The 24606-nt window shown below is 41.0% G+C and overlaps 2 protein-coding genes across 2 annotated transcripts in view; both read left to right on the top strand.

Annotated features, from left to right (window-relative positions):
- Window positions 1-771, top strand: part of LOC147454410 (cytochrome P450 71A1-like) — a 10699-nt gene extending 9928 nt beyond the window's left edge. The window contains exon 2 of the transcript XR_015188774.1: window positions 572-771. The gene's annotated coding sequence lies outside the window, so the exon portion shown is untranslated. The remainder of the gene's footprint in view (window positions 1-571) is intronic.
- A 13931-nt stretch (window positions 772-14702) lies between these two features.
- Window positions 14703-17229, top strand: LOC147454409 (uncharacterized). The gene is made up of 3 exons (XM_086517331.1): window positions 14703-16714; window positions 16805-16946; window positions 17037-17229. Exon 1 carries the CDS (start codon window positions 14884-14886, stop codon window positions 15685-15687), a length of 804 nt encoding a protein of 267 aa, XP_086373457.1. The 5' UTR covers window positions 14703-14883; the 3' UTR covers window positions 15688-16714; window positions 16805-16946; window positions 17037-17229.
- Window positions 17230-24606: the final 7377 nt, after the last annotated feature.

Raw genomic sequence — 24606 nt, 5'->3', positions numbered from 1 at the left:
ATCCCCTGCAGCAGCAAACATGTATGTGGCATCATGTAGCTTGAAGCATTCTATCTCGAATGTTGGTTGAATTTGAATGTGGCTGGTTTTCCTAGGTAGCATTTCCAAGTAGCATTGATCCATGTTTTAACATGCTTCAAGCAGATGTAGAAGCGTTGTATACTTGTCTCTGAATGTGTGCCAAGATAACCAAAGGGAGCTTGGCCTAGTGGTTAAAGTGAATGGGTGGGTGCGTAAGGACCCAGGTTCAACCCCTGGCGATATGGTCTGCCCTCTATTGGGGAGGGTATTGCAAAAAAAAAAAAAAGAATAAGTGGCAAGATAATCATGGATTGTAACTATTAATGATGCATGTGTGAGTTTAGAATTTATTTATGGAATGTATATGCATTGTGCACATCTAATTGATCACCCTTGTGAATGCTTTATAAAAATGCATCATGCAGCTTGAAGCATGAATGCAGATTTTATCAACTGTGTGTGCATGCTTTTACGAATGCATCATGCAGGTTCAAGCATGAATGCATTTAACTATTGATGTTGTATTTATGTGTCGTTTGTGATTTTTCAGGATGAAGAACCAGGCTACAAAAGGACCTTCAGAGTCTGACAAGGGTACACCTAGGAAGGGAAAGAGCTTTACGCAGGAGTCACCTATCAAAATAGGTTAGATGTATCATGCATGCATTTCTAAAATTGGTTTTATGTCTTGTAAAATTTCGGAATTTTTTGCACATGCATGCTACAAAAAGAACTTTCGAGTCCCTCAAGGGTACACCTAAGAAGCAAAAGGTTCAGTAGGTTAGATGCAGGTATTTCCCCCATGGATTCAATTAAAGTGTTGCTTTATTAGGAAAAAGTAGTGTGCACACTACTAGTAAATATCAAGTGGGTGAATCCCACTTTTTATGGGTACAACACCACTGATAGGCTGTGTTGAAGTGGTGCACCTGCAGCACCCTTTAAAGTTGGGCAAAAACCATGGTTGCATTACTACATAGTTATGCTGATATGGTGCACCATCTCTTAAAAGTGATACTGGACCACTTTAAAGTGTTGGGCAGCACTAAAAAGAGGTAAGGCTCTAGTAAAAACTGGCGATACAATGGGTGCATCACTTTCCAGTGGAAAACCCTAACTATTTTGTGGTGAAGCATCACTTTTAAGCGAAGCATCACGATGGTGCACCACTGTTCAGTGGTTCTACACACTTTTAAGGTACCGAATAACGTTCTAGTTAAGAAGCACCACTTTCTAGTGGTGAAGACCACTATAAAGTGGCCAACATCACTATAAAGTGGTCAACATCACTATAAAGTGGTGAACACAACTATAAAGTGGTGCTTCTTAACTGGAACGTTATTCGGTACCTTAAAAGTGTGTAGAACCACTGAAAAGTGGTTCTTCTTAACCTGAACGTTATTTGGTATAAAGTGGTAAACACCAATAAAGCGGTGTTCACCACTTTTTGTGGTTCAAATCACATTTAAGTGGTGTTTATAGTGGTGAAGACCACTATAAAGTTACCAACATCACTATAAAGTGGTGAACACAACTATAAAGTGGTGCTTCTTAACTAGAGCGTTATTCGGTACCTTAAAAGTGTGTAGAACCCACTAAAAAGTGGTGCTTCTTAACCTGAATGGTATTTGGTATAAAGTGGTAAACACCAATAAAGTGGTGGTCACCACTTTTTGTGGTTCAAATCACATTTAAGTGGTGGTGCATGATGGTCAACCACATTCAATGTTGTAGAACCACTTTTTAGTGATGCTTTACAAAAGTGCAATAATCTTTCGTTCTGTATCTTTGCTAAAAGTGGTGGTTAAGTGCTTTTAGATAATGAAGCTTTACAAGGAGATACCACATTCTATTGGTGTAGCACCACTTTTTAGGAGTGTAGCACCAGTTTTAAGTTGTGTACAACAATTCACATCGGTGTAGCACAACTGAACAGTGGTTCAACCCACTTTTATGTGTTGGAGCACCACTTTAAAGTGGTGAAGAAACACCAAAAGGTGATGTATCACCAGCAAATAGTGGTGTAGTAGGAATTTTTAGTGTTACCTAACTAGTTTTAAGTGGTTGAGAACCATTTAGTAGTACACCACCACTTAAACATTTTGCAGTACCACTGAGAATGGTGCATAAATCATTTCAACCACTTCCTATTGTTGATAAAACAAGTTTAATTATGACTCATTACATACTAACATGCATTCATATATGTTTTTACATGGAGGTGGATAGTACCACGAGTGACCTTACCTACTCAAACAAAATTTTGCTTCACCAAGGAAGATTTTCATACCGAATATGGGCTATGCTTGGTTGGCCAGGATCTGAAGCTCCTATGTGATGATGATTTTTCAGATGAGGAGTGGCTTAGGTTATGGCTTTACAAGCACCACCAAAAGGAGAAGATGCATTTAAAGGGGCTGAGGCCTGAAATGTATGAAGAATGTTTCCTGCTATACCACAAAGTATATCAAGGAGCTCCCCCAAACAACGAGGTAGGCATGCATTTTGCACATGGATTTACGTGGCACAAGTGCAAGGGCACTGAAGATTCTGAAGGTTTAGTTTCATGGGCTGTGTATGCTGAAGGTGTTATCAAAATGTTACTCCAACAGAAAACTTTAAATAGGAAATTGGAGAAATGGAGGTCCACAAACAGTCCATGTCTTGGAAGCGAGTGGAAATTTAATGCAGAAAATATGCCTAATTACACTGACAGTACTGGCACGGGCTTTGATTGGCAAACATACTCAGGTGGACATCAATTTTCAGGGTAGGCTAAGGAGGAAGCAGGCCTTTGGCTCGATGGGAACATTTGGAATGTCAAATGTTTCATCGACTACATTTTCTGTGTCAACGGCTGATGTAGCAGCTATTTCTAACATGAAGGCTAATGCTGCTCAAAAGTTAAAAGATAAGCAGCAATGTCTCCAAGCAATAAAAATTTCTTTAGATCAATCAAAGACAAAGAGAGATGAGCAGGTTGGTTTGATGCGAGGCCCTGCCAAGATCATAGAGAGACTGAACAAGGATATGGAGGAACTCAAGTTGCATAAGGCTGGTCTTGTACCAAACGAGGAAGCAATGGCAAAGCTTGAGACCTTGATTCAAATCAGAAAGGAGGCTCTCAAAGACATGGGACTTGATATTGAAGTGCACAATTGCGATAACCTAGGTGAAGAGGCAGCACAGTTACAGGTATGTAAGCTTGATTGATTCACCTAGTAGTAGTTGATATCACTTAAAAGTGGTTAAACTCTAATTAGAAAAAAATGGTTAGAGACCATTTTATATGGTAAAAGACCACTTAAATGTGTTTATATAACACTCTTAAGTGGTACCACATAAAGTGATGAAGACTCTTGAAAGTAATGCATAAACACTTATACTGTTTTATAAAGTACGCATTGCTATTTTTTTACAGGGTCAGCATGACACTTTGTCATGGGAAGTAGAAGTGGCGACAGGGCATCTTCGATTTGTGGAAACGATTATTAATGTTTTCAAGTCAAGAATGCCTATCCTTCCTGTCAAGCCGCCTGTTCATTTGGGATCGGACAATAGATGTGTGCAGTTAGGTGATTGTGTTGCTTGTGGGATGTCTATCATACAGACTATTTCTATCATACAGGCTGTTGTTACCGGTGTCTACATGCTCCGGTGTCAACATCCGTATCACCCACTTTGTTTGGTAACTGCCTATAAGTGTGTCGTCCAGTTTCTATTTCATGGATGTGAGGAACCTTTAAAAGATTCTTTGAAGCTGCTGGCACCTAGAGAGGCAAACATGGATGAGCATGTTGGTACAAGTAATCGATGTTTTTATACCTTATGATATGAAGCTGATTGTAGATTCATTTCTTGACCATTTTGTTTCTTTTCTCCATGTAACTGCAGAGAAAGATCCAATGGAAGGCATCTTTGGATCTTCTGTTGATGGAATTGGTAATATTATGTAGAACATTCTTCTCTTTGAATGTTCACATAACTTAATATTGAGTATTATTACATTTTCTTTTATGTAGCACACTCCCAAGCTGGGTCATCACGCAAGCCCAATATTGATAGCATGTGTGGTGGGTGCGGGGATAAGAATGCATCCCAGAAACAAGCAGGTAAAGACACTCCGGACCAACAAAAGGCAGAAAAAGGGGTTGAAAAAAGAGCATATGTAGTGGGAGCTCAAGGTGACGCATCCAAGAGTCAGCCGAGGTGCCTCTGAAGCCAGAACCTGCAATGAACAAGGACATAGAAGACGCTGAAAAATCATCTAAGAAGCCAATTGAAAAGGATACAACAGTGAACTTGTCTGATGAGGACTCAGATCTTCTTATTTCAGATGTTTGTGCACAGATTTTGGGGCGTAGAAAAAGAGGAGCAACACTTAAGAGCGCGCCACACCAAAGAAAAAAGCTAAGGTTGCATCCGAGCCTCCAGAGCCTAATCCAAGGAGCCTTCATCTGCTCGGAAAAAGACTAACCTCCAAGCACCCAACCTTAAACCTCCCAAACCAAAGTCCCGCAAGAAACTTCTGTAGCCCCTATTAACCTTTTGTGCTTTGTAGCCTCTTTGTAATTTTGTCTTTGTACCCTCATTTTGATGATAATGAAACGATGGCTTTATTTTTCGTTCACTAGTTGTTTATTGCTCATTGATTGTCTATTTATTGTACTCATATTGTTCATTAACTATCTATTTATTGTACTCGTATTGTTCTTTCTGACATCATCATGAGCATCTTCAAGTAGAGATTATTTTTTCTCCAGTATCTTCTGCCAAGTGGAGTGTTGCCATAGAAGTTCAGGAAATTAATGAAATGGAAATCAATAGCGTGGAAGGTATACTTTTCAAGTGTATTTTGAAAAGGTTAATATGTCAATCTGATTGAGGTTTTGAAGGCATGGTACTTGTCTATGGCACAACTTACCTGGATTGGAGATGTTCAAGAACCAGATGAGAAGGTTGAAGACATAGAAGCAGAGCAGGATGCAGATGTAACACTAGATAAAGTAGAGAAAGACCAAGAACCAACAGTTTGCCTCGAAATTGAGGAGATTTCGCCAAACTGCCCTGGATGGGGATATCTTGTTTTGAATTTTTGCAAGATCAAAAATCTCATCATCCTTGATCTCGATGGACTATTCGTTAAACGAAATGTAGCCAAACGTGATCCAAACACTGGACAACTTATACACCCTCCACGTCCAGCTTTCGACAAAGTTAAACTAAAACGAGTGGACAAGAAGTTGTCTATCTACTACCGTAGAGATGTTGAGCAATTTGTTTGGGATTTGAGGCAAATAGCAGATGCAATGATTTGGAGCACTTGTACTGCTGCTAAAATTGAGCTAATTCTCAGTACATGTTGGCCAGACATATGGGAACATAGGACTTATTACTTTAGGGGTGTCTTCTCAAACTGGCAATGTGAGAAGTGGTCGTATTTTGAAGAGATTGCTGGAGCTCCAAGAGACCTTGCAGGTGAACCTGCGTCTTTCAAGCCCCTTTACCATGTCTGGAACAAGTTTCGATAATATGACTCCTCTCAGACATTGTTGGTAGATGACTCCAGATATAAAAATCTACGCAATGTCTGGGACAACTTTATATGTCCACCCACCTTTGATCCTCTTGATGAAGACCAAGACCCTGATTACCTCACGCGCACACTGTTGCCATGGTTGTGCAGATGGGCACTAACCCCCAATACCATGGAGTATACAAAGGCAAACCCCATCATCAATCCCAAAGATGAACTTTCGAGTCTAGTCTTTGAGCACTTTGTTATAAATGGAGATGAATGAAATTGTACATTTGTAATTTAAGAAACGTTATATATTGTACATTCTTGGTGGATATGTAGACGTTTCTGGATAATTGTTGTAATATACAGAAGTTCTGGCACTTTACATGTCTCTACACTTTTGAATGTCTCAGCACCACTTTTTAGTGGTGCTAAACCCCTAAAACGTGGTTAAATGTTTATTGTGTTATTGCAACAGTTTTTCTGGAACTGCAACACCATTTAATGGTGATGTTCGGGGGGAGAGGTGAAGCATTCTTAACCACTTTTTAGTGGTGCTAAACCACTTCACCACTAAAAAGTGGTAAATTTTAATTGAGTTTTTTTGGAACTGCAACACTTTTTAGTGGTCATGTTTGGGGGGGGGGGAGGGGGGAGTGGTGAAGAATTCTCAAAAACCAACATGTCAATTCCATTGTACGTTTATACCAATTCCATCTTGTTCAATATTTCGCTAGATGATATAAAATCAGATTTGATTTACAATTCAAAGGGCATGCTATTGTATATTGCTTCATGGTTTTCATTGGAAAGTTCGAACACTTCTCCTATGCCATCGAGCACTACATGCTCAATAGGGAACTTTATTGCCCTTATCAAGTGGGAATATATGAAAACTACTGGCTTGTTATCCCACAACTCATACAAGTTTGCTTGTAGGGATTTATACCAATGGCCCGTGACCATATAAGTATGCTTTTCTATCTTGTTGCCCCATGCATCAATTTGCTCATTAGTTGTTAGGCCCTTAGCTACTACACACTTCAAAATGTAGAAGTCAACAGCCTCCTCATTATTCTCTTCAGAAGTGGCAGCAAAAATTGTCTCCGGGTGTGAGAGCATCGCTTAAGGAGTCATAATGACCTGCATAAGTCGCACCATGGAACTCCTCATCGTCTAAGTCTCTGTATGACTGCGAATCATCAGCAAGTGGATCCAAAGTGTGATATTGCCACATCTCCACATGGATCTGTTCATACACTTTCTCCAATGGCCAAGCCTGCAAGGAAAACAAAAGCATGACAATCGTTTTGATCACAATGCACAAGTGTTGTTCTCAGAATACCCATTCACACAATGCATTGCTCTTGAGCCCTTCAATGGTTTGCAGTCCCATTGACGGGATCGCTGAACATCGCCTAGCTTGACCTCCCAGAACACCCTATTGACCTCCCTCTTTTGCTTGTCATACATAGTTGCTCCAGTACTGAGATGCATTCTCAAAAAAGAGACAACTTCAACTGCACAAGTCAACCGCACACTATTTTTCTTCAATTGCTCATGAGTTAGAGCCCTTTTAATGATAGCCCCAGCGCCATCATGTTCCCCCTTTCCATGTCTTGAGCAAAAAAAGCTCCAATTCATTTCCATGCCAGTAAGGCTCTAATATCTAGCAACAAAGTAAAACGGTCGCTTTGCTTTAAATTGTGAAGCTGCGCCATCTGACCAAACCCAATGTTTTTTAAAGCTTAGCCCTTGATCTCTCAACCATTGAGCATGTAAGAGAAAAGCATGCTGCACAAATAAGGTGTCATGTTGTTTATCATCTGAGACAAAAAAGTGCATGGTCTTCTTTATTGCACCTGATGCGATGAGGAAATAAGTAATCAAGACAAAGATAGTGACATGCTTAGTGTACCAATGCATTGACTAGATCTCATTTTGCTCCTTGAAGGAGTAGTTCTCTGCAAAGTCAACGACGAAGACAACCACATCATCTGGAAACAAAGAAATGCAATCCTTGAACTGTTGTGCTTGCCACCTAAATATAAAATTGTGAGTGACATACTTCTTCAAGTGGTCTTGGTACACTCGCAAAAGTTCTCTAGGCAGCATTTTCTTGTGGACAATGTCTTTCTAGCTTCATTGTTTAATCCAATAGCACCCACTATATTTTCAAAAAACTTCACAGATACTTGCTTACTCTGCTCAACATCTTCTCTTGGACAGATCTGAATATTACCTACACCGCATGCATTGCATGTTCCCATTAAGCATTGGTAGCTATGGAAACTATGTTTTGCAAGTATAGGGCAGAGTATAGAAGGCTCCAACAGTGAAGTGGTACTCATACTTGCATTTTTGTATGCAAGACATCCATGGTTGACAACTTCATCATGATGAAGTCATATAGGGCAGCTGCACATGCAGCAAGAACCATGAAGATCAAAACTTTGAGTCCGCATGTGATTTATTGCCTCTTTAAGGAAAATCATTTGTACATGCACAATACAACAGCAGGTGTAGCGATCCCTCAATTTTTGGACAAAGAACGGTTTCATAGACTCGAAGCAACATTGCGAAATCTGAATATCTGCATACTTTGTCTTGAATCTTAAATAAAGCTCCACCTGCAATATACATATATACAAATGTTAAAAATAAACTTAGTATTCAAAACTCGTTAAATTGTTTCAAAACATTAAAAAGTGATTCTATATCACTAAAAACTGGTGTGCACCACTAAAAACTAGTAATGATACATTCAGTAGTATTGTTTTACCTGTGAAAATAATGCACCACAAATACAAATTAGTGTAGAAACTAGTAACCATACAAAAAGGTAGAATATTAAGAGGTTGTGTGAGGACAACTTAATAGTGGTGAGAAACCGCATTCAGCGTAACTAAAAAGTGGTTTGGTACGACTTATAAGTGAATTCAAACCACTTGACGGTGATGAACCGCCAATAAAAAATGGTGTGTACTTCTTGAATATGGTGGGCAACGATTAAAAAGTGGTGAGTAAGGACATGAAAGTTCTGGGGAAGTTCAGAACTGTCACTTAAAAAGTAGTTGGGAGGGACAAAATACTAGGCGACAGACGAGCATTAACACTAGATAGTAGTCCAACACAACTTGAAAGTGGAGGAGCTCTTATGAAAAGTGTTTGATGACCACTTTAGAGTGGTGAGCGACTAGTTCAAAGTGGCCAGTCACCAATTAAAATCTAGCACTTAAAAAGTAGCTGGGAGGGACAAAATACTAGGCGACAAACCAACATTAGAACTAGATAGTGGTCCAACACAACTTGGAAGTGGAGGAGCTCTTGTGAAACGTTCTTGATGACCACTTGAGAGTGGTGAGCAACTAGCTCAAAATGGGCAGTCACCACTTGAACGCGGATTCTGGTCACTTGAATGTGGTTTCTGGCCACTTGAAAGCGGGAACTTGCCGCTTGATTGCAGTGACAAGGTTTTAGCTACCACTTGAAAGTGGTGTCTTGCCACTTGGGAGTGGTGCATCATCACTTGCATGGAGTGATGACTGACGTAGTGACTTAGAACATGAAAGTGGTGTCTCACCACTTTACGACCACTTGAAATTAGTGAGAAACTACTTCAAAGCGGGCAGTCACCACTTGAACGCTGATTCTGGTCACTTGAATGCGGTGTCTAGCCACTTGAAAGCGGGAGCTTGCCGCTTGATTGCAGTGACAAGGTTTAAGCTATCACTTGAAAGTGGTATCTCACCACTTGATGACCACTTGAGAATGGTGAGCAACTAGTTCAAAGTGGGCAGTCACCAGTTGAACGTGGATTCAAGTCATTGGAATGCGGTGTTTGGCCACTTGAAAGTGGTGTCTCACCACTTGCATGGAGTGATGACTAACGTAATACTTTGCACATGAAAGTGGTGTCTCACCACTTGATGACCACTTGAGAGTGGTGAGAAACTAGTTCAAAGTGGGCAGTCACCACTTTAACGCGTTTTCTTGTCACTTGAATGCGGTGTCTGGCCACTTGAAAGCGGGAACTTTCCGCTTGATTGCAGTGACAAGGTTTTAGTTACTACTTGAAAGTGGTGTCACACCACTTGGGAGTGGTGCCTCACCACTTGCATGGAGTGATGGACTGACGTAGTGACTTAGCACATGAAAGTGGCTTCTCACCACTTGAATGCGGTCAGACACCATGTGAAAGTGGTTTTTATACGTGTAAGTGTTGTGTGTACAGCTTCATTGTGGTGTGACAGCACTTGTAAGTGTTCAAACTCCACTAATATGGTTTTGGTTACCATCATAAGGTGGTGGGCACCATTCGTGCAGAAGTAGTAAAAAGTCTATGGCACTACTATAATTGTTGCACCATGACTAAAAGCTGCTACATCACTTGGAAAAAGTGAACTGCACCACCAAAAACGTTTGCACCTGTAACACCCCTACGAGTTTGTAAAACACGTCTGTTAGCATTGGGTAAACAAGACTTTTTAGTGGGTGAACACCACTTTGTGGGGTTTACGGTGAAGCGTTGGTGCATTTCTAGTAAAAATTGTTTCTTAAACATTAAAACCTGCTGCAAAACATTAAAAACTGGTTCAAACACACTAAAAAGTGGTGTGGAAACACAAGTAAAAGTGCTTCAAAAATATTTAGAACTATTGATCAAATTTTAGAAGTGGTTCAGATACAATTAGAGACCAGTATAGTAATGTTTCACCACTTTTTAATATTGTAGCACCACTAGAAAGTGGTGCAAAACACCAAAACAAGCTGTAGCACTAATAAAAAGAAGTATAGAAACATAATGTTGTGGCAGTAATGAGTTGTAGCACCAATAAAAAGTGCTAAAAAAATATATCAATTACCTGAGGCTCCTCAAGAAGGTGGATTGGATGCTTTACATATTAACATCTAGCTAGTCTCTTACTGCAAACATCTTTCTTGTTGGGGGACACCCTCGTCTCATCCGTCCAAAATTGAAAGACTATGTCTTTAATAGTTTGAGTGATGTGAGTTCTCCGTGCATCATCTCTATGACACGCAGATGCAGGGAACAAACCATCGGATTCACTTGACACTATTAAGTGATGTTTGGCTGAATATTAGTTTCTTTTGTGGATCCCCATAAGCTTGGTAACTTGAGGTATGCTCATATCAGTGTTTTGCTCCTTGCTTCCACCATTCACCAACATCATCATTGCTGATTTCTTCACAAAAAACTCGTCTGAAGATCTTGGGACCTTCACATGATTCAAAGTGTTGCGGATGTTTCTCAGCATAATTACTTCCAACTCTTTGGATTTACTCTGCATAGTAAGGAAATGTATCCATTCCCACGGTTAATGTATCAAAGTGTTGTACCATAGATTGACATATCCTTCGTTTCTTTCTTTCATCCATCTCCCCGTATTGCTTTCCGTCACAAAGTTGACCTTTGCCTTACGTTGCTTTCGTTTTTGAGCAGCCCAATATTCCCTCATTAACTTTCTGCGCTGAAGTTGAGCTTCTCTACTCAATGACGATGAGCTAATAGACAGTTCTTCACTGTGCTCCATTGTTGCAGTACTTTCAAAGGATTGCTCTACAAGAAATACAATACAAATCATAACTACACGCTATACTTTTAAGTAATACATGACACTTCTTGCACTAATTAGCAAGATACTAACAAAGCATAATAAGTGTTTACATACCTCAAGAATCATCAAGTAGAAGAGGAACCTATAGAGATAGAGTTCGTGAGAGCAAGAGAAAGAGTGATGAGAGAGAGAGAGAGAGAGAGAGAGAGAGAGATGAGCACGAGCTCAGACACAAGAGGAGCCATGCTTAGAGAGAAAAAGAGAGAGAGAGAGAGAGAGAGAGAGAGAGAGAGAGAGAGAGAGGGGGGGGGGGGGGGGGGGGGGAGGGATTGAGCGATACAAAAAGCTCAGCAAGAGCTCTGAGAGAGAGAGAGAGAGAGAGAGAGAGAGAGGAGCTAGATAGAGCTCCAAGAGAGATCTCAGAGACAAAGAAAACTCAAAGCAGAGAGAAAGCTCAGACAGGTTGTAGCGGGAAATAAGAGGCGCACAATAATCCAACGTTCAGTAGTAAATTACATTTAGTCTCATTAATTGTGGTACGTTAGGAGACTTAATTGACGTACCTTAGGAGAGTGATATTCTTTTTGAGATTTGAAGCACTTTTAAAACACCCACTTTTAAGCGCAAAAAAGCAATGTCCTTGACATTACTTTCCAGGCCACCTATACATGCTTTCACCCTACAGAGGTAGAGAGCGAGATAGATAGTAGATAGAGAAAGTCGGCGTGAAAGAGTTAGGTTGGCTGACCAATTGTGTGAAAAGGACAGAAACTCTCTCTATCTCTCTCTCTCTCCCTCTAGAAGAAACTATGGAACTAAAAGAGGCAAAGGGGTTTTGCCCGCTACATGCATTGTCATGTACACATGGGAGTGCACATATGTGTCTACCCGTATAGGATTTGACCAATAAAGACGAGATTTTGACCCAGTGGTCATGATCTCTGTACACCTCTGGACCGAGGTGTACAGATATCGAGCAAGACTAGAGAATGCGAGGTAGTTTACATTGTGAGGAGTATATATATTAAAACAACATTCATAATCATTGTAGATGGCAACGTCATCAACTAACATGGGGGAAAAGATTGCATGCTCGTGCACGCTCTACCAGTATCAAATCCTGCGCATGCGTACGATATGTAATGAGCATGTAAGTACGGAGATTTTGCTAGAGAAATCGTACAGAATCTACGATATGACTCCTACGGAACAGGCATTGATTTTCGCGACATAACACCTACATCTGAGAGAAAGAGAAAAAGGATTATATGTGAAGGTCCGACCAATATAGAGCCAAGGATGGAAGCAGAAAAGGTCTTACAGACAGAAGACGACGGCATGGAGGAGATGCTGGATGCCTTCTTCCAGACAAGCGAGGAGAACGCTAATGAAGCAGCACCAGAAGTCGTGCGCCTAACTCTTGTAGACATGTTGAGGAAGTTGGCATGTCAACTAATCTATGAAGGCACCAAAATATCTATGCTTCATACTTGTCTGATGTTTTTGAATCTTCAGTCAGTGTACGGGTGGTCAGATGCAAGCGTCACTGGTTTGTTTAGGTACGTAATTTACAAAAGAGATTTTTTGATTGCAATGGTGACATGCTTGGGGGGCTTTTTAATTTAATGTGGCTTAAACAGGTTGTTGCGGGAGCAACTTCTCTCGGTTGGCAAAGAAATGCCCCTCTCCAGGTCAGATGCAAAGCAACTAATGACCTCAGTTGGCTTGGGCTGCAGCAAGATTCATGCATGTCCAAATGATTGCATTCTTTTTCGCAATGAATTTGCAGATTGTCTGTTGTGTCCTAAGTGCAGATCAATGCGCTACAAACAAGATGTGGTTGGCGAGACAGTGCCAACTAAAGTGTTGCGGCATTTCCCTATTATTCATAGGATAAAAAGAATATTTCGTTGTGGTTCCATTGCAAAGTTGATGCGGTGGCATTCTACGAATAGATCCACTAACGCAACATTTAGGGTACCGCTGATTGAAAAACTTGGAGGCACATTGAAGATACCTTGCCACATTTTAAGAGTGAACCACGTAATTTTCGTTTGGGCATGGCAATGGATGGAGTCAATCCATTTGGCTTGAGAAGCTCGTCATGGAGCACTTGGCCTATGTGCCTTATCAATTACAACCTCCCGACGTGGCTTGCCATGAAGAAGGGTCATTTGATATTAAGCTTGATTGTACGTGGTAAGTTCAAGGCAAAAAACATGGATGTTTATCTAGCTCCACTAGTTGACGAGCTCTAGGAGTTATGGCATGGGATTGACATAGCAGATGCGGTTGAACCAGTAGGACAACAGCATGCAAGGATCCATGGACTTCTTATGTGGACTATGCATGATTGGCCAAGATACGAAGAAGCTTCTGGTAATGGTTCTTGATTTACAAAATCCTCAATATTCGCAAGCACTTTGCCTTGTCCTGAATCATGCTTTAATATATGCAGGGCTTACAACTTCGGGATACAATGCATGTCCAATTTACGGGCCGTCTTTGGATGTGCGCTAGTCTGCCTCTCTTCGAAAGACAATTTATCAAAGTCACCACCATTATCTTCCAGATGGCCATCACTTGCGCGAAGTTTAGCTTGGTCGCGCCGAATGTCGTCCTATGCATGTGCAAGAGTGGCGTCGCCGATGGGAGCAACATGCGGGGCAACATGGGAGCAACATGCGGGGCAACCTGTTCCAGGAATGAAACGCTTGTCTATTCTCCATACGTTGCCATAATGGGGTGATCTACTAATTAACCATTTGCTGGATCCAATGCATATATTCAAGAATGTGGGAGAGCTCGTCTGGAAGACAATCATGGGAATGAAAGACAATCGAGCTTCACGAGATGATTTGCAGTCAGTTGGAAAGATGCCATAGTTGTGGCCTTTCACCAATGCAGCTGGCCAAACAAAGCTTCCAAGAGCGCCATGGGTATTGCTAAAAAGCAAGGAGCGACAAGTTAAAAGGGTGGTTTCAGAGTTCAGGATGCCAACAGGATATATGCGATGTCTCAAGACAGCATTCACCCGTGACAATCAACTGTGAGGACTGAAATCGCACGACTGGCATAATTTCTTGCACTTCATTCTTCCAATTACGATCAAGGGGTATTTAATGGAGGAAGTACGGACCTGCATATACAAGATTTCAGAGCTAGTGTGGTGGATCTCTTCCAAGGAGATACGAGAGGAATCTCTTCCAAGGAGATACGAGAGGAATCCATTGAGACACTTTGCATGATTGAGAAGTATCTACCCACGAGCTGCCTAACTATCCAAATGCACTTGCTCGTCCATGTAGTAGATGAGGTTGCAGTGGGAGGTACAGTCCACAGCCGTTGGATGTTCTTTCTAGAGCGGTTCATGAAAACACTTAAGGGTTTTTGTTCGCCAAAAAGTGCGTCCAGAGGGGAGCATGGCAAAAGGATGGTTGGTGCAAGAGTCTCTTGTATTGACGACCGAATTTCTATCCGTTTCTGACCCAGAAATGCCTCGACTGTGGAGCGATGAGGAGGATGCAAGACTGGTGGGAGAGGAGCCGCAGGGGCAAGGGGTGTCGAAAAAAATGAACGACGCCATGTGAGAAAAGATCATGAAGTTCTGTATACTAAATTCAGAGCCGATGCAAAAATGGCTTGAAAGGTACGAAGAAGAGAGAGAGACGCAATACGGAGCGACACGATTTCAGGCAAAGCCGAACGAGTAGAGGCTTACCCTTGCCAGACTATCTTGCTCCTCTACCTGAATTCCCTACAATGGCATGGTTGGACAAGACAGTGAGAGCAGCTCGACAGATCGGAGAACTCATATCTCTAGAAGAGGAAGAGCTGGCTATTGGATGTGACTGGAGGTATCATACATACATGGCACTGTGGTCGCATGGAAAGCATTTTAGAACACAAAAAATTGACAGCAGAAGAAACACGTTTGACAGTGGGGTAATGGTTACTTTCATGCAAAAGAGCAGGGCCAGTGCCAGAGACACGAATGAGAGCACTAGCAACATGGATTACTGTGGTCTGGTGTCAGATATCCTGAAAGTCAGCTTCAGGCGGTTTGAGATGTTTTTGTTGGATGTACAGTGGTTCAAGATGATTACTTCTGGTCGCAATGCAACGGTACGCAGAGATGGAAACAAGCTTGTGCAAATAGATTCTACAAAGGTTTGGACAGATGCAAGCGACACATTTTCTCTCCCCGAACATTGCGAGCAAGTGGTCTTTGTACCGGAACCTGGAGAGCGACAATGGTGGTTTGTGGTTCAGGTTTCTCCAAGAAATAAACAAGTATTTGAAGGGCAAGATCTCCTGGAGGAAAGTCGATCAGACGACGCAGATACTACTGTGACATTAGATGAGATGGACGAAGGTATGGTAGAGAAAGCTGACAGATATACGAGGGATGACGTAGACGAGGCAAATATGACACTTGTAGATGAAGATGCAATGGATGAAGACAATCTGCCTGAACGAGTTGGGGCAGAGTTATGTCTGCAATTAGAGATAGACGATGATATGGTGCAAGATCTTATCGATGATGCCTCACTCGTCGAGGCCTAGGCTTGTAAGTGTTTGTGTGAAGACGTTGATTTAAAATTAATCTTAAAGTTAATTTAAACAAAGGTGTTCTGACGCTTTCTTTTACTTTCTTTGTGCAGGACTTTAGTATGGCAGACCAGTTTTCAGATCCCGCTTCTACGAGTGCAGATGCATTTATGGGCTTCGTCACACGGATGATGCCCAGTCAAATGACAGAGGCGTCTCAGTACTGGGTATCCAGAGGCACGGGTACTACGCCTCCGAGCTTCACACCCGAGGGTTCGACATCTGTGGGGCGGACGCCTATGGGGGGGAGGGACGCCCACGGGTACGACGCCTACGAGGTCTCCCATCACGGCCGCTTCGACACCTAGGGGTACGGCAAAGGCGGGTACGTCCTCATCTCCGCAGCACAGACACACTCATCGATCTCGGCGATCGTCAGGTGGAGGTGGTGGTTGCTGTGGAAGAGAGTCCATAGATGCTTCGACCCCTCCTCGCTCACGACCCCCGTCCTACCCAGTAACACCTCTCGACACACCTCTTAGCACACCTCAAACACCTTGGGGGACACATGATCCTTGTGCCTCCAAGCTCTATACTGTACGTGCAGATGGTGTTGTTGACATGGATAGAGTCGGGACTGAGATGAGACAGCGGATTCGCCAGCTCGTGGAGTTGCAGTTTTCGACCAGCATTCTGACGCCTTGGCCCCAGCAGGATCGCGACAAAATCAATTATATAGTGGAGACCATCATGAGAGAGTATCAGCCTGCTCCGGGTTCAAAGGATCTTCTGAGGAGGTGGATCAAGGGTGTTGCACGCGACACCATAAAACATCGACAAGATGCAGCTCGGCAAGCTTTTAGGACCAGCTCACCGAAGCCTTCGGGCATCCCACACGAGATGTGGCAGCAAATCAGGGAGGATGAGCGGACAGTGGACACGCGGTGTAGATAGCAGCGTCAGGCCGCGGAGATATGACAAATAACCAGGGGGGACATCTCATCTTGGCAATGGAGGCTTTGACACATTTCGCTATGAGTTTGTGAGTTTTCAATCTAATCCTAGCTATGGTGTTTTTTTAAACGTGATGAATCATGTATTCTTAATTACTTTGATTTTTGTATAAACGCAGAATCTTGCAAATGCATCGAGCCTCGACACACCAGGATGAGACATATGGATATCGCAAAGGTATTTATGAAGTATTGAATGATCTTGCTGCCTCAAGAGAGCCTGTAGACTGGGAGGCCTTAGAGTCTCGCTGATCGATTGAGGTGAGATGTTAATATGTGTGAGTTGATTTAATTAAATAAGTATATGTGAAGTAATATCAATACTAATTTTGTGACTTGTCCTATGTGCAGGTTGTGACGCGTAGTCATCAGTGGATTTCATATATATGTTTTGTGAGACACAGAAGCGTGTATGTGCAGGTTGTGACGCGTAGTCATCATTGGATTTCATATATATGTTTTGTGAGACACAGACACGCTTCTGTGTCTCTTTTTGTTATAGACATGGTTATGGTTATTGTTCAGACATGGTTATGGTTATTGTTCAAACATGGTTATGGTTATTGTTTTCTTTATGGTTATGGTTATTGTCCCTGTATAGACATGGTTATGGTTATTGTTCTTGTATAGACATAGTTATGGTTATTGTTTTGTTTATGGTTATCTTTAACTTTATGTTTATGGTTATGGTTATTGTTTTGTTTATGGTTATGGTTATCATTATGGTTTTGATCACTATGGTTATGGCCGGTTATGGTTTTAATTTGGTTATGGCTTTGCACAAAGTTCGTTATGGTTATGGTTTTAAGTTGGTTATGGTTTTGCACCAAGTTCATTTCATTTTTTTCATTTGCCTTAAATCTCATGTGAGATCCTACATGGATAGCATGTAGGAGCCGTATACATATGGTTTTTTTTTAAAAGTTTATGTTAAAACGAAGGGAACTCTGCTGAAATTTCTGCGGGAGCACGGTTGATTTTGGTGCTGCTCGCTTTCTTGGGCAGAGGACAGGTAGTCTGGCTGTGTGGCTGTGCCCGGGCACAAGCCAGGTTGACTGTCCTCTGTCCAATTTTTTATGTTATGGTCGTCGCAATCTGCATCGCTAAGCACGTTGAAATAGGTATCGATAATAGTGCCTTTCGACGCATATTGCGACGTTTTCGTAGGGACGGGTATTTCAATTATTTTTTCGATGGAGAGTGTCGAAACCTGGGTCGAAGGCCCCCTTTTTTGTTGTAGTGAATCCAACCTTATAATTTGCACGATTAAAGACCAGTAAGACATCACGACAGAGTGTAGTTTACCTAGGAACAAAGATAGCCGAAGCTAGGCCAACAAGATATAGCATCCAAGGTACCGGTTGTGTCCGAAAAAAAGAGCTTCAAGTTTTTTAGGGCTAAGAGGAAGGAAGTAATGCAAAAACCCCTCAAATAACAACCAGTTTTAGCTTGACCAACCGGATCAATACTACATTTCTTAAGCTACAATATATTTTTGTAAAGTAGATAGTTTACGCTGCTTACTCCTTACCGCATCATCGATCCATAGTCAAAAAAAGTGAACACAATTCATATAAACACAAAAACCATAACCCATGTAAAAAATCCAACTTAGATGATAGCCCTAATGAGTTCATCATGGGAGAAAAAAAAACCAATCACAATTGACAGTTTATAAAAACAAAAAACCTTATCACCATCAGTCAAATACGGTGAAAACAAAGTTTTTCTATCCCTTTATTAGTCTCCACCTATTTCAAAGAGTTAGATGGGATGCGATAAAAAATAATGATCAGTACGGGTTCGAGGTAGGACATCCCACCAGTTTATGATGCTCCTAAGTCATGCTTAACAAGCTAGGCGATAACTTTTTTATTATGAAGACTGTTGTGAAACAAACCAACCAGCTGATTTCCATACTCACAATAATGTAGGTGCCCTATTTTTTATGCAGTGATATGATTATGCAAAGTTCACAGAAAAAAAATAATAAAGTAGCTAGATCATTAAATCATGAGCTATGTACCAAAAACAACCCTAGTATATCGACCAGATTTTACCAAAAGGTAAACACTGACCTGAGATGGTAGTTCAATCACCTCCATAACTACACATTACACGGCCATGCACTCACTCCTCTCTTTCACAAACACACGCAAAAAGAAATACACCACATGCTAAGTGAGGGGCTGAAGCACACTCAGCTCTTATATAGCGTTGCAGGGTTCGGTTCTTCAGTCTTGCCCAAGGCGGTAAAAGCCCCCTCGATGCAAGTACTCAGTAGGTGCAGGTTTCCAAGAAGAAAGTATGGCCACCCCTGCTCGTATAGTGGGGGTTGAGAGGGAGATATATGGTAAGATTTAGTGCGGGGTTTTTCTGAGCACGAGGTGTGCTGTAGTAGGGACAAGGGGGAGAGGGCATGAAAGGTCAGGCCAATTTTAAGAGGCATGAATGCCATGTTCTTTAAGCTCTATATTATGGGTGGGTACTCATAGGGGGAAGAAAGGAAAGAGTTTTATCGGTTTTATTGGGTAATGCCGAGCCATTCGATTTTGGACGACAACGTCAAGGGTCTTATTTTGGTACATTCTATCTTCAAACCCAGAGTTGAAATTTCTAGAGGTATAAGTTTTCTACTTATAAAGTTTTTTATTATTACAAGCATAGGTGAACACCTCTCAAGACCATCCTCGCCCTGCCCATGTTCTCATTGAGAATTTGTTGAGATTTCACAAGCGTGGCACTCTTGCATGCAAGTTGAGGGGTGACATTCGAGACAAGAAGGTCATCTCAAGAATATCAATAACCAATTACATATTGCCAAAAGTAGCTAAGCTACATATCATGAATATCTTCATGTATCCTACAACCTAAGTACACATCCTTCTTCTTAGTGAAGGATTTTTGCAAAAACGTAAGAAAAGAAGAGAGGAGCATCGTAGGACGAATCCCAAGAGTCCAAATATCTATCCAACGAGTCTTCAACCCAAAACCTGATACTTCAAGGGACATTGAGTTATCCAGTCTATTACATTTGGGGGATAGAAAGGTTCTTCCGGCCTTGGGATAGTTTGCCACGATGTTAAAAATTCTCTTCTTCTTCTTCTTCTTCTTCTTCTCTCTCTCTCTCTTTATCTCTCTCTCTCTCTCTCTCTCTCTCTCTCTCTCTCTCTCTCTCTCTCTCTCTCTCTCTCTCTCTCTCTCTCTCTCTCTCTCTCTCTCTCTCTCTCCCTCCCGTAATTCATAATCATTCTACTATTTTCTTCCTTGGAGACCTCCTCCAACAGGTGTATTACTAAGTATGGGACACGAGATTCCGCTGTGAGGCCAAGAACATGGTAGGTGCTAATGAATAAGATGTGAGAGATGCTCACCAGATACTAGACAGGATCAGAATGCGATCTCTCACACTAGTGGAGGAAAAAAAAATGCTCCAAACAAGGGAGGAGAATCTACAAGAAGAAAATGACAACGTTGCAAGAACTCTTCAAGGAACAAGTCAAAGAGCCGAGGTGGTGGAGCGAGAGCTTGAGTATCTCATAAGAACACTTAGAGATGTTGAGAATGAACGAGACACTTACATTGCAGATGGAAAAGGTCTCAAATGAGGTAAAGAGTCTACATGACAAAAAAATTTAAGGTTGAAGATGAATTGGAAGCGGCCATGGATGAGGTGGTTGAATTAAAAGAAAAATTAGAGCTTGAGGATCTGACCATACAAAGGCCCAAAGCAACCCCAAGGGCTGCACGAGCAAGTGCAAGAGAAAACAACCAGGTTGTAAAAGCCTTTGGAATCCCAGATCATGACGCAAAAAGAATTGAGGCTATAACAAAGACAAAGATTACTTATGGTGGAAAAAAATAAAAATTGAAGAAAGATTACTGGCACAATAAAAAGAGCTTCAAAAAGAGAATGACCAACTAAATCTCCAATTAGAAAAGCTTCAAGAGTTGTTAGTCAATCAAGCACAGAGGAGGCCACCAAAAGAGACACGCTTGTACAACAGTAGTTAGTAGCTCTTAGGGCAAAAGTTGAGGAAACTAGGTCACAAGAAACAGAGCCAGAGCCTAGTGACCCTTGCATTAGTGCATATTGAGCCCATGGAAATTCTTGAAGGTGCAAAAAATCCACAACACCTAGAGGAGCCATCACAAACCCAAGAAGAGAAGGAACAATCCTTGATGGTGGAAGAGGAGGCACATCTTCAAGAATTAATTGAACAGACCACGACGGAAGACCACAAGGTGACCTTGGAATGGGAAAAGCGGATGATACTCTCAATTGGATTTTTCTTGACCATCTTGGAATTATTTCCACAAAGAAAAAATATGCATCGGGTAAGTCATCGTCTACCCCTTAGGTGCTTCCCCCGTGGTGAGTTTTGAAAGGTGATCTGCTCGCTGGTGAGTCATGTCTTTTTTTACCACAATTGTGAAGTCAAATTTGAGTAGGATGATAAACCATCTTACTATCCTACCTGTATTGCATGGCTTATTCACCGAGTAGAGTAAGGCTTGATGGTCTGCAAAGAAGACAAACTAGTTAGCTCTAACAAGTAGTGCCGGAATTTTTTGGCTGAATACACTATACCAAGACCTTCTTTTTCTATGGTTGTATAATTCTTCTCCATCAGGTTTAATTGTCTACTAGCATAGGAGATAGGAAATCCATTGTCCATTCTCTCGGTTGGGCTAAGATGCAACCAATGGCATAACTTGAAGCATCGACATGTACGTGGAACACTTTGTTCCAATTGGAGCTTAAAGCTTGCTTAAGCTTTTGGAAGGATTCCTCACATTCATCAGTCCATTCGAACTGAGTGATAAGGATATATATAGACCAAGCAATTATTGCATACATTTAGATAAATCTACAATAGTAACCACAATGTCCAATAAATGCTTGCACTTCTTTGACGGTTGTCAGCCTTGCCATTTCCGCAATCACTACCACCTTTTCCATGTCTTTGGCTATATCATTTTTTGACACAATATATCCAAGAGTTTTGCCTTGTCTAACCATAAAAACGCATTTTTTAGGATTTAAGCAAATCCTATATAGAAGGCATTTCTCAAAGACACGTCGTAAATATTCAAAATGACTTTCTTGTTTTGTGAAGTGCACACAAATATCATCCATGTATACTTCCAAGAACTTTTGTAGATACTCCTTAAAGGCATGGCTCATTAACCTCTAGAATGTTTCCGGTGCATTGGTCAATCCAAAAGGCATTACTCAACAAGCAAAAATTCCCCACTCCATGGTGAAGACCTTTTTATGTTGGTCCTTGGGAATAATAGTCGATTTGTTGTATCCAAAGAATCCATCCAAAAAGATATAGGCTTCCTTGCCAGCTACTCGTTCTAGCATGTGATCGATGATGGGAAGAGGATAGTTATAGTGTACGGTGGTGGAGTTCTCCTTTTTGAAATTTATACACACTCTAAGTTTTCCATTCTTTTTAGGCACCACTACAATTGATGATACCCATTCAGTGTGTTCTATTTCATAGATAAACTCAGCCTCCTTGAGTTTCTCTATCTCTTCCTTGATTTTCATGTCAAAGGTTTCATTATAGGTGTATGGTCTTTGTGTACTTGGCTTAGTGTCATCTCTCATAGGGATAGTGTGCTGGCATATGGCAAGTTCGACCCCTTTGAGATATCTATAAGATCATGCAAAAACATCCCATGTATTCTTTTTTAATTCTTGTGAGAATCTCCTCTTCTTCTTGTGATTGATCCTTGACTATGTATGCTGGTTTTGGCTCTTCTCTAGGCTTGGAAAGGTCAATTTGTTTTGCATTTTTTGGCCCTTCATAGGACATTCCCAATTCTATTGATTATCGCAAGGGTTGTTGTACAATGATCCTACGAATTTGTGAAGTGTATTTCTTTTAATGCATTATAAACTAATTTTTCCTAATTTGTCACTGTCTGATTCCATTTCTATGGTCCATACTTCCTTCAGGCTTTGTTTCAATCCTTTGTATTTTTCTTTTCGCTCCATCTTGGTCATCAGAGGTTCTTTCCCTTTAATTTTATCTGGCTTAATTGACATTGGTTCTGTTTGGTGTTGTATCTTTGCAAGCTTTATGTTTGGATATCTTTTAGTTATAAGATGATTTTGTAAGTAAGTTTCTTCCCAAAGTCTACAATGACAAAAGTGTGTTGATAGTCAATCCCACAGGAGGTGACTATCACATATTCTAGTAGGCCCATTGGTTTCTCTATGTGTCCATCTGCTACCAATTGCAGTTTCATCCTTCTTTTTCTAATTACGGGCTTTCCCCAATCTTCCCAAACAGATTTAGTTGCTATGTCTATGCCTTTCAAGTTCACTCGAGTGACTGTCCCTACTTGTTTCAGGTAGAGATAATTGTTGCCCCAGTCTTGGATTAATTATATATGCCTCATGAACGGTCTTCTCAAGATGATTTTGTAATTAAGTTTCTTCCCAAATTCTACAATGACAAAAGTATGTTGATAGTCAATCCCGCAGGAGGTGACCATCGCATTTTCTAGTAGGCCCATTGGTTTCTCTATGTGTCCATCTTCCAATTGCAGTTTCATCCTTGTTTTTCTAAATGAGGGCTTTCCCCAATCTTCCCAAGCATCTTTAGTTGCTATGTCTATGCATGCTCCACTGTCTAAAATATACATAGTTGTTATGACATTGTATTGTGCTCGAAGGGTCATGTTTCCTTCAATACATCACAATAGTCCCCGACCTTATTCATAGGTATCAATTTCACAATTCTAGCCTGTGTCACTTCTTTTTGCAATTTTTCCAGGTCCATTAGAGATACTCCTTTCAATCCCATTCTTCCCATGGTAACTTGTATATCTCCCCATAGGTGTGGTCTTAGTTTTAGCAGCTCACCCAAAGTGATTGTGCATTGAATAGGTGTCAACATAGTGGATTGTAAATTAGCCACATCCAAATTTTGGCTTGGTCTTTCCAATTTTGTTTTTTTGCAAACCATTGATTTCTCTTCATTTTCACCTAAGTAAGATGGTAGTGCTGCAATGTTTCAGCTTTTGTAGAGTCTCCATACAATAACTATTCATCTAGTTTCATGGGTGATCTGTCAAACCGAACTTCTTCTATTGGCGATGATTTCAGAGTCAAGCTCCCATCTTTTGCTTCCTTAACTCATTTCCATAGGTAGTTTGGCCAATCATCTTCAATATCAACACCCCATCCCATCCTTCTTCACTATCAAGAACTTCCAGTTTAGGTGGTTGTACTTCCTTGTTCTCCTAGTTTTGCAACCTTTCCTTTTTTGGAGTTTTCTCTCTCAATATTTTTGTATCAGCTTCTTTCGGTTCTCCTATATCTTCCTATTGAGGATTCTCTTTTTCCATCAAGGCTTGTGTGATTTGCACCAAGTTTTTGTAAGCTTTTAATTTAGCTTCTTCCATTTGAGGTGTTGGATAGTTTTTCCATTGGTTTTCCAACGTTTGCCTGACTTTTAGTCCAGCTTGCAAAGCTGCATTGATGGCTTCTATTTCAGGTGTTGGATAGTTTTTCCATTGGTTTTCCAACAATTGTACGGTGTTTAGTCCAGCTTGCAAAGCTTGTAAAGCTACATTGATTGGTTCATAAATTTTTTCAACCAGAATAGATCCAACCGATTTTGGTTTGGGTTCCTTGAAGTCTATTAAGAGAGTTTGTATTTTTTGTTCCATATCTTTCCCTCAATCTCCTTTTTTTGTTTTTGTCTCTTGAGTTCCTATCTTTTGCGTCTTTCTTTCCTAGATTTTTTGCAGGAATTGCCGGATTCCTCCGATCCAGTTGTGCTTTTTTGTTTGTTTTGTGTGGTTTGTGCCCTAGTCATTACTTGAACTCAAATTATCGGTTCCCCTTCTGATGAGCTATTCAACACTATTTGAACTATGTTTATGAAAATTTTCCCCT

This window comes from Adiantum capillus-veneris, chromosome 7, assembly GCF_014529385.1.
Source record: "Adiantum capillus-veneris isolate H3 chromosome 7, ASM1452938v2, whole genome shotgun sequence".
Taxonomy (NCBI): domain Eukaryota; kingdom Viridiplantae; phylum Streptophyta; class Polypodiopsida; order Polypodiales; family Pteridaceae; genus Adiantum; species Adiantum capillus-veneris.
The sequence above is the reverse complement of the archived record's forward strand: the minus strand, read 5'-3'. Positions and strand labels throughout refer to the sequence as shown.